The sequence below is a fragment of the Grammomys surdaster genome, unplaced genomic scaffold (assembly GCF_004785775.1).
Source record: "Grammomys surdaster isolate TR1022 unplaced genomic scaffold, NIH_TR_1.0 125742, whole genome shotgun sequence".
Lineage (NCBI taxonomy): Eukaryota > Metazoa > Chordata > Mammalia > Rodentia > Muridae > Grammomys > Grammomys surdaster.
Window position 1 is genome coordinate 162191 of NW_021620574.1, and position 10314 is coordinate 172504.

At 45.0% G+C, this 10314-nt stretch overlaps 1 protein-coding gene across 1 annotated transcript in view; it reads right to left on the reverse strand.

Moving 5' to 3' along the window:
- The window catches only part of Dip2b (disco interacting protein 2 homolog B), a gene marked incomplete at its 5' end in the record, with an annotated part of 109850 nt that overhangs the window by 64809 nt on the left and 34727 nt on the right, over window positions 1-10314 (reverse strand). The window contains 5 exons of the mRNA XM_028788260.1: window positions 302-393; window positions 847-1044; window positions 3176-3295; window positions 3751-3900; window positions 6785-6997. Of these exons, the coding sequence (XP_028644093.1) occupies window positions 302-393; window positions 847-1044; window positions 3176-3295; window positions 3751-3900; window positions 6785-6997 (773 nt within the window). The remainder of the gene's footprint in view (window positions 1-301; window positions 394-846; window positions 1045-3175; window positions 3296-3750; window positions 3901-6784; window positions 6998-10314) is intronic.

The window sequence follows — 10314 nt, forward strand, 5'->3', positions numbered from 1 at the left end:
CAGGGATCTTACAGAGGACCAGGCTCCATTCCCAGCACCCACAGGGAAGCTTATGATCATTTGCAACTCTAGGTCAGGGGATCTGATGCCCTCTTCTGACATTCTTAGGCACCGATCATGCATGTGGTACAGATACCCATGCAGACGACACACCCATACACATAAAACAAACAAACAAATAAATAAGCATTTAAAAATGTTATGTAAATCTTACCACTGAACATCAGAAGCCCAGAGTACAAATATACAGGAAACAAACAGATATCACCTTTCTAAACAAGACAAATCAAAAACAAATTACCCTGTCTCCTGGTTTTAACACAGGCTCATTTTTTGTTCCCAGTTTATTAAGCAGTGTGTAAGCCAACTTTAAACTTCTGCTCCATAACTTTCCTGGGAAAAGAAAACAGGGAGAAAAAAATTATAGGCCTACTTCAATCAGAGAGCATTAGGTTCAGGCAGCTGACAAGGTTTGCTGTCACAAGTGGCTGGGATGAGTTAGCTCCACCCTCCCTAACACAGCAAGTCCTTCCCCAAGCAGCTTCTCTGTCATCCCTTCTCCTCCTCTCTCCTCTTTCCCCTCCCCTCCCTTCTCTTTTCTTTTTTGCTTTTTGTTATCAGGGTCTCACTATGTAGCCATGGCTGTCCTGGAACTTACTTTGTAGACTGGGCTGGCCTCAAACTCAGAGATCTTTTGTCTCCTGAGTGCTGGGATTAAGGCCAAAGGCCACTGATATATAGCTCACTTTAATTAAATAACTGAGACATTTGCAACTGAGAAATAACAAGAGAAACACTACCCACAATACTCAGGAATTCTTAGTGAAGTGGGGAACTGAGACCCACCGTATGTGAGTGTGTAGACTGGTTTCCCCGTCACATCCAGCCCAGTTAGGCAGGGGCACTTGGCTTGGGTTGAGCCCCAGCGCTGCAGGGCAGATTCCAGTGCAGGTGGCCAGTTACAGATGACGCCTAGGGGCTCTCCCTTCACTGGGGTCATCTGACGGCCCTCAGGCTTTGGCTGGTTGGGATCTGGCTGAGGTACTGTGGCAAACAAGCAAGGAGACAATAAGCTCATGGGGCTCTAACACAATTCTAACCTCTGGCACAGCTTCCTCAAGACAGGTCAACCAGGGCGTCTGTCACCCTCTCACAGAGGAGGATGACTCCCACTCCTACTACTGGGAGTACCCAAATACAACGGCTGCTTACCAGAGTCAGCTGAGGTCAACCACAAACACTTATCTGAGAACCTGAGGGACTGTTTTATATTCATTTCTACACCATAGACTTTTCTATAGTGAACATGCATTATTCAAATAATTCTTTAAGTCCTACATTTCTTTTGTTGGTTGTTGGTATTGTTTGTTTTGTTTCTGAGGCAGGATCTCACTATGTAGCTTGTTTGGCTTGGAACTCGCTATATAGCTCAGGATGGTCTTGAACTCACAGAGACCCACCTGCCTCTGTCTCCCACCACACTCAGCCTTAACGTCTACATTCTCATTGAAGGAAATTTAGAAGTAGACTAAAAAGTCAACTATTTCGTGTGTATCACATGTGCACAGACGGTGAGAGACTGAGAACATGAACAAGCAGGGAGTGGTCGCCTGGCTCCAGCTCCGAGTCCAGGAGGCTGCGGCAAGAGCAATCTCAGGTTTGAGGTCTGTCAAGGAATACCCCAGGACTCTAATCTCAACAAACACCGAGCAAACAAACCCTGCACATCCAGCTACAGAGTGCACAGGGCCCACAGACAGCAATGAGAAGGAACCCTTCAGCTCAGGCAGTTCCTCTCGGGTAGTGACATTTCTCTCTCCTGTACTTCCCATGTCCTGGTTTTGCTGTGTGTGTGCTGAGTGCATAATGTAGCTGTGTGTGGGCTGGAGAGCTGGCTGAGTGGTTAAGGGGACAACTGCTCTTCTAGGTGACCCAGGTTCAAGTCACAGCACCCTCATGCCAGCTCACCAGTCTGTAATCCCAGGTCCAGAAGATCTGATACCCTATTCTAGCATCTGTGGGTACAAGGCATGACACAGCACACATACATGCGTGTAGGCAAAACACCCACACACATAGACCAGTATTGACAACTAAACACCCATGCACATAGATCAGTATTGACAACTAAAAATGAGGAAAAATTGTTCTTTGTAACTTACTAATATGATAGATGTATAGAACTCACTCACAATGTTTGCCTTGCTTTTTTAGAGTTAGCACACAGAGCAGTGGTTCCTAACAGCACTGGCTTGTCTGTCCTTTGTCTGTCTCACTGGACTTTGTCCTCATGCAGCCCCGCCCACCCCTGCTCCCTCCAAACAGTCCTCGCTCTGCTTTCCTCTCACAGGGACTCCATTTGTCTCTGGCCCCCAACTCTGTTAGGACTTCTCTTTCCTCTCTTTCAGCCCCCCCCTTCCCATGACCTACCTACACACACACACACACGCACACGCACACACACACGCACACACAAATCTAGATTCTATAACAAAAACCATCCATTTCTCTGGATCCATTCTAGTGACTTAATACTTGTCTCACTCCTTACTTTGCATATAATCTTACAGGTTTTAAAAGTTAGTCTAGCCGGGCAGTGGTGGCGCACACCTTTAATCCCAGCACTTGGGAGGCAGAGGAAGGAGGATTTCTGAGTTTGAGGCCAGCCTGGTCTACAGAGTGAGTTCCAGGACAGCCAGGACTACATAGAGAAACCCTGTCTCGAAAAACCAAAAAAAAAAAAAAAAAAAAAAAAAGTCTAACTGTAAGAGGAACACCCAGGGGTGACTCTTACTAAACTGTGCCATCTGCACAGAGCCTGTACTCCTGGCGGCAGGCAGTTTCCCACGAGGCCGCCCTCCTTCGTGCTCCACAGATACTGGCATTTCTCTTTTCTAAAAAGGATCATTAATCAAAGAAGTCTATTTACAATTAGTAAAACTAGTCTCCAACATGCCAAACTCTATTACTACTCTGGTGTGATTACAGCGTACGTCTCAGGACAATAAAAGGACAGCTCTAGGCTCCAGTCCTTTCTGCCCATCCCCCAACCCCTTCCGCCTGAGACCTAACTAGTAAATGAATCTGGGGGAACCAGCACAGTGACACGAAGCCCACACTCAGACCTGACTGCTGACTGCTGATGGGTGCAGGCTTCTGGCCCTTTTACTACTACCTTCCACAATTTCTTCAGAGTCATCCACAAAAAATTCCTTTAAGGGGGGTCTTTTGGGTCGCTTCAGAGTGTTGAGAAGCTGCTGGATTTTTGTGGACACTCTGCTGTTGACAGGAACCCCTGTAAGGGAAATGGTTAATTCCATTACAGTTTATTCAGCTCAATATGTATTTCCTCAATTAAAGTAAACTCTTTAAGTTTCTCTTTCCTGTTCTTCTTTCCCCTCTACTCAGTTAAAACTTTACAATGGACCCGGGCCTTTGCCCAGCTCCACTTTACCCAAAAGGGACCCAATATACAGGTGACAGACAGAAGACAGAGGACTGTTGTGCCAATCGAGCGCACAGCAGAAAGGTTGCCCCAGGCTCTCTCTTCTCTTGTAGCCCTCCTTTCTTCCACAGTCGGTTCATGGTACCGTCTGTGAACAAGTACCAAGAGGGCTCCACACAGTGATGACGAGTGACCCAGCTGTGGTGTGGTTCTGCCGCTGGGACAACGGGGAATGGCTGCAGTCGGAATCCGGAATTGCCCAGTTTAATGACTACACTCTAGCATCCGCCAAGGGGGCTCCGTACCATCAGCAGTGTCCATAAGGCTGGACCTGTTGGATCCTTTGTGCATGCCTTTAACTATGCCAGAGGGGGGCAGGTCAATGTTTGCAGGGCGAAGGGAGGAAGAGGAGGAAGAGGTAGTTGCAGTGACATCGGGAGGAGCAGAGACATTCTCTAGGAGAGGAAAAGACTAGAGTTAGATCATACATTACTGACAGTAAAAGGAACCACCTCTAAATCCTTTGCTTTTGAAGGAATAAAAAGTACTTGCTCTTTTAAAACAAACTTTAAAGAAAGATTTTATCTATCACTATAAGAGTGTGTATAGTATATGTGTGTAATGCACGTGTGCATGTGTGTGATGAATGAGTATGTGTATATGTCTACACATGTGTGCGTGTGTGATGTATGCATATGTGTGTATGTTTGAGTGTGTGTACATATGCATATGTGTATATATGTATGTGCATGTGTGTATATGTGCATGTGTGTGTATGAGTATACACGGGTAAAGAGTTCACACCTAGACATCAGAGGACAACTTTTGGGAGCTGGCTGTCTCCATCCACTGGAGATTCCAAGGATGGACTGAGGTCATGAGGCAGGCAAGTGCCTTTACCTGCTGAGCCATCCCCTGGCCCTAAAACGGACTTTTATAATCAAAGTCTAAGGTAACCCAGATCATATCAGCTTTCCAAAACTATAATTTTCAAGATCTGAGTAACCTTAGTCATTACATCAAATCAACCTAGCACATGTTTCTCAAAAATGTTATTTTCTTACAGAATGCATAAGTAGAAATCCAATGCTGTAAAAGTCACTTCGAAATGACCAAAGTGAGTAACTGGCCAGTTTGCCACCAGTTCTCCAGCCAGAACACTTCCTCATGTTGTGTTTTACCTACAGTGGTTTACAGTGGGCCAGATGACCCAGGCTCTTAGATGATGGGAAATGAGGTGAAGTCAACTTCTTGTTCTGATAAAACAGCCCACAGTGGGTTGGACCCACCACCAGGCAAGGCTCCTTCTTGCTCTCAGTAGAAATTAACCCACATATGCTACTTCATGGAAAAGTTCTTTGAGTTTTATTTTTTGAGGGAGGGTCTCATCAGCTGGGTCGGTTGCTCCTCCTGCTGGGATTATAGGTTGCAGCATCCTGCTCACCCTGTCAGGGGGGGATTTGTAACACAGAAGTAAACTGCTGTCCAAAACTGAGTGATATAAAAAGAGAACTACTGAACAAAGCTACAGCATGAAAAAAAGTCTTCTGAAGAAGAAGAAAATTAGAGGACGTAAACTGTGTACAATGTAAAAATAATAAAACCACTAAAGGCATGACAAGGGAAACATAACTGTAAGACTGGTGTAAGAGGAAGATTTCTGCACTTCCAAGCCCTGTGATTACGAGTTCTATGAATTTAATACTTTGTAAAGTTTGAAACACACTGGCATGAGTCCACTGTGGAATAGCGTGGCCAAGAAGGCATCAAGTGTTCTCTTTTTGTCTCTTGTACCTCAAGAGACTTTGAATTTGTGAGAGTTCTACTTCAGCCTTGTGAGTGCTGGGATCACAGGAATGTGCCAGCACACTCATCTGTGTGCTTTGTTTTGTTTGTTTTTGAAGAAATAATCCTGCTATGTATCCCAGGTTAGCCTTAACTCTGCCTCACCTTCCAAGTGCTGGATTATACCCAATTAGAAATGTATATTGTCTTTGGTCCAGCACATTCATCTGGGCAATTTTTTAAGCGGACAGCACTGGATACTGTTTCATTGTCTAAAATAAGGGCATAGCTAAATGAGCTGAGGCATAAAAAAACAGGTATACTTTAAAACCACTAAAAGAACAGTATAATTACAAACATATAAAGATGTCCGTGATGTCTCCTGAGTGCTGGGGTTAAGGGTATGTGACACCATGCCCTAAGCAACTACAGTCTCTTTAAGGAACAGGAATTACATCAGTAAGCACTAATATCCAAAAGCACAAACACTGGATGTGACGGTCTCTGTAACTCAGCTTTAAAAAATTAACAGAAGCATAAGGAGGATGTAGAACTGGTTTAACACATCCAGACAGGTGAAGTCGGTGTCTGGATCTCCCTTTGCAAGTGGAAAAGCTCTTCTAGACAAATTCTATGTAAATTCTCCTGGTCATAGCTCAGCGGCTTGCTGTCTGCCGGTGTGGTGGAGAACATGACTGTCTGTGTATGGCAGCCATGAGAGGTGTGATACAAGGTAGAGGGGGGTCACCATGGATGGCGGGTAGCTTTTTATGTGGCAATTATACTAACAAGGAAGGTATGTATCTTCATTAAAAACTATATAATGTTAGATTAAAATTTTCCAGCCTTTTCAGAAATCAAATTGAAATTTTATATAAAGTGAAAAGAAAGGTTGCTGAGATGCCAATTAAGACAACGAAATGTGACTGGTTGTCAAGGAAACAGGTGAGACAACAGACAATAGCACAAGGGCACTCGGTGCCATCAAGGAACAGGGCACTTGGTGCCACCGAGGAAGGGAAGCAGAGACCTTGGGAAACAAAGGCAAAATTCACAAGTGCATAAAGCAGAGGCAGCTGCAGCACTCCACACAGCACAGCAGCGGCAGCCCAGAGTGCCGACCCTCGGCCTGTACACTACGCATGCAATAACACCACAGCAGCCAGCGACATAAATCCAGTCTGTAGGCTAAGGACAAAAGGCCTTGCTGACAATGGCGCAGTGTAGAATTTGCACAGGTTAGATATGCATGCTTCTGTTAAACATTTTAGCAGCTCTTGACATAGAGACTTTTTTGGGGAGTGGGGCCCATACTCAGACTGGTGTTATGTTTCACAGCTTTGGTATTGCTTATGGAAATAGATATGGCTTCAGGTGAGCAGCGTCTGTACCAATACTGCCGATGACGCCTATCACCCTGAACACTCTGTGGCATTTCCCTCTACCTCACTGACTTCTCTACGATCAAAACCTAACACAATCATAAACTGTTTCTTAGATACTGGGTGCCAAATGGAACATTAGGTAGGTTTCTTGGGTAGATCCAACTCCTACCTATTCGAGTATTGGCAAATACATCAGCTAGAGACCCACTGGTTCCTTTGACCTCTCCATGGGACAGCGTGGAGGATGCAGATGAAGAAGTGGACGATCCCTGAATGGAGCGGTTGATCCAGGACTCAGCGTTCTGCAAGCTTTGTTGCAAGGCAGCAGAGAGCGCAGCTTGGCGTCTCAGAGAGCCCTCATCCTCAGAGGCCGAAGACGTGTCTGTGTGGAATTAGAAAAAAAGAAGGGTCGATCCTGCCTTGAGCACAGACTTCAGTTCTTGCTCATTGCCTGCACACCTGATGCTAACTAACATCAGGGGAACACTAACAGTCTCAAGTTAGATTAGCAGGTGACATCTCCTAAGACTCAGAGGAGAAGATCCACAGACCACAACTTGCAAAACAGAATAGCTGAACTCAGAAGACCATGTTAAACTTAAAAAAAAAAAAAAAAAAAACTTCAAAGAATTTATCTAGTCCTGAGATTACTCGATGTCTAAATTCTAGTTTGTCTACTTATCAGAGACTTGTGATGGGCGGCCACATGGGGTTTTGTGGTTATTTGTCTCTGCTTAAAAGGAAAGGATTGTGGCAGAAGACGCACTATTTATTTCTGTTGAAAGCTTCAATGAGAGGTGATGAGGCACTGAAGTGGGAATGTCTTAGCCCTGAGGAACTGCCTGCTCTACTAGAAAAGTAGCTGGTCAAAGCTCGAAGGTGAGGTTTTCAAACATGGCAGAGTCAGTAGAGAAGACTGACAATTCCCTGGTGCCTTTCAGCCTGACTGACTTCAGGAACCAGGCCTAAATTAGAACAGCTTGCCTAGAAAAAGTCCAACCACATTCAGGGAGGCCAAAGCTGGGGAGACGCCAGAGTTATCTATCGTAGGCTAGGGCTCTATAAGGTGTAAGCTAACTACTACATTCCCAGTCCCAGGCCCTCTCAAGTCCTGTGTAAGCCAACTACCACATACCCAGATTTTGTTTGTTTATTTGTTTTTTTAATTTAAAAAAGTCATGCTCAAATTTGCAGAAAATCTTGCCTAGTTCAGGTGAATAAGTGGGTCCAGGCCATACAGTGCATCAAAGAGCTAGAGAAGTAAACAAGAAGGCAGGAAAACTGCTAACACTTCACAATGGGGCCTAGAACCACACCAAAACAAACAAACAATGAAACCCCATTATGGTAATCCAGAATCTATAAATCTAATCTATAAGCCCAGAGCACCAAAGCTATACAACCTTTGCTTCTTGTTCAGGACTGCCAGCAATGCATTACCTGAGAGCAAAGGAGACCCAAAGTGCAAGCATTGTGATGGATTCTAATGCACTCTGTGCTGGAAACTAAGTCGGATCCTAGGGATTCTTAGATGTATCAATGTCTATGAGATAGCGTGTGCCATTAAAAAGACACACGGTGTGGTACTGGCGTATACAACCCCACCCTAGAACACAACACTGCTTTAGAAATGGACCAAGTAGAGACCCTGATGGGAGGAGGACTGATCTTGGCCCAGGGTTTAAGTACTTCAGTGTAAGTGGGGTACATTATAAGGAGCTGTGAGACAGAGGGGAGAGGGAGGGAGGGAGGGAGGGTGGGAGGGAGGGAGGGAGGGAGGCACAGATGGACAGATAGACAGAGAGACAGAAGGAGACTCCAGACATTTCATTGATAAAGCAAAGCTCCCTAAAGGAGAAGATGCATAACATAACAGGAAATAGAGCTAAACACAAGAAAGCAGTATTTAAAGAAAGCATTATAATTTCTAGAAAATACTCTAATATTTCAGGTGGGGGCAGGGAAGAGTGAGACTTGTGACTCTCACCACAAGAACAAAGTGTTTTGGGTGACATCTCAGATCCCACAAAGGCGTCTGGATTTACAAGCTGCCCTTACTGTTCATTTTAATCTGTGAAAGTCTAAAACCAAAATAAATCAATTTTTATAGATAGTAAAACCAGTATTTTCATTATTGGATTTATGGAAAACTAATTGCATTATGTTTTTCTATTTGATCAATTATATAATTAGGTGTAGTGTTTCAATTCAATTACCTGCTTTGCCTGCCAGCCCTCCTCTGGGTGTTTAATGGCTTACAGCTATGGAGCAGCATAGGCTAGGGAAAACATGGCTTTGCTGTCTGTCTCTCATTTGAACCCTGAGGCCCATCGCTCTTCTTGTAACTTGAGGTTAAAATGATTCATTGTGAAGACTGCTTATCCATTCAACGACACGACAGAGCACTATACCAACTGGGGCAATGAGAAGCCTGGTGAGACACAGCTCTGCTTTCATAGGGTTTGGAGCCTGGCAGGAGTCCATGTTCCTTTGCTCTGCAGCATAAGCAGGGACTGGCTGAGAGGCAAGAGGGACAGCATCAGGTAGAGAGGAAGTTAGAGAGGATGCAGGGACAGAAAACAGGGCACATCTGAGGACAATAACAAAACGGGAACCAGCTGAAGCTCATGGGCAAAACGGAGAGGTAAGTGACAAGGACAGACAACGGGGCACAAGATGCCAAGGGCTCCAAACTCGGGGGAACACCCTCCTCCCTCCACTTGGAGGCCAGCAGGCAGCCTGCAGCTACAATCAACATCAGTCCTTCCCAAGCACTGGACTACTGATAAAAAGGGGATCCTGTCTTTCTGATCTGACATAGTATCTGCTATTTCGCTTAATAACAATTTAAATAAGGCACTGGAGAGATGGCTCAGTGGTTAACAAGCACTTACTTCTGTCAGAGGACCAGAGTTCAGACCCCACACCCTGGGTTTACAGTGCACTTGGGGAGGCTGGAGAACAGTATACAGGAGCTGGTTTCCTCTCCATTCTGGGTCCTGAGCATCAGGATGCCAGGCTTGGCAGCAGATGTCACTGCCTACTATGCCATTTCACTGACCCAGGTTTTGTTTTGTTTTTGTTGTTGTTGTTTTTGAGACAGGGTACTGTTATATAGTTCTGGATAGCTTGGCCTTGAACTCATGACAATCAGTCCTCTTGCCTCTTGAGTGCTGGGAATACAGCAGGAGTTCACTACCTAGCTCAAATGGTTCTTGTTTTGCTGTTGTCTGTGGTTCTAAGCCTAAGGCTTCCTGCTAGGCAAGCACACACTGCTCTTGAGCTCCAGCCCCAGCCCAGAGAACAAAAGCATGGTTTGTCTGCTCTGGAGTGACGTGATTTCTCAGGCATCACTTGATAATGTTCATCAGGAGCCTACCGTTTATTTGTAATCAATTAGGAGACATGGGAATGATCTGCTCATTGTTTTTAAGAGAAGAAAAGTCCCCAGTTTACTAACTTTTCTTAACTGCTTAGTCATGTGGACATTATATTAAAAATGCTTATTTTAAAAAAGTGAACACTTGGGGCTGAAGAGACAGACGGCTCAGCAGTTAAGGGCACTGGATGTTCTTCCAAAGGATCCAGGTTCGATTCCCAAGACAAACACGGCAGTTCACAACTGTCTGTATTCCAGCTCTAGGGATCTAGGCAGCCACACAGCCACAGGATCCACACACACAGAGAATCTGAACATCT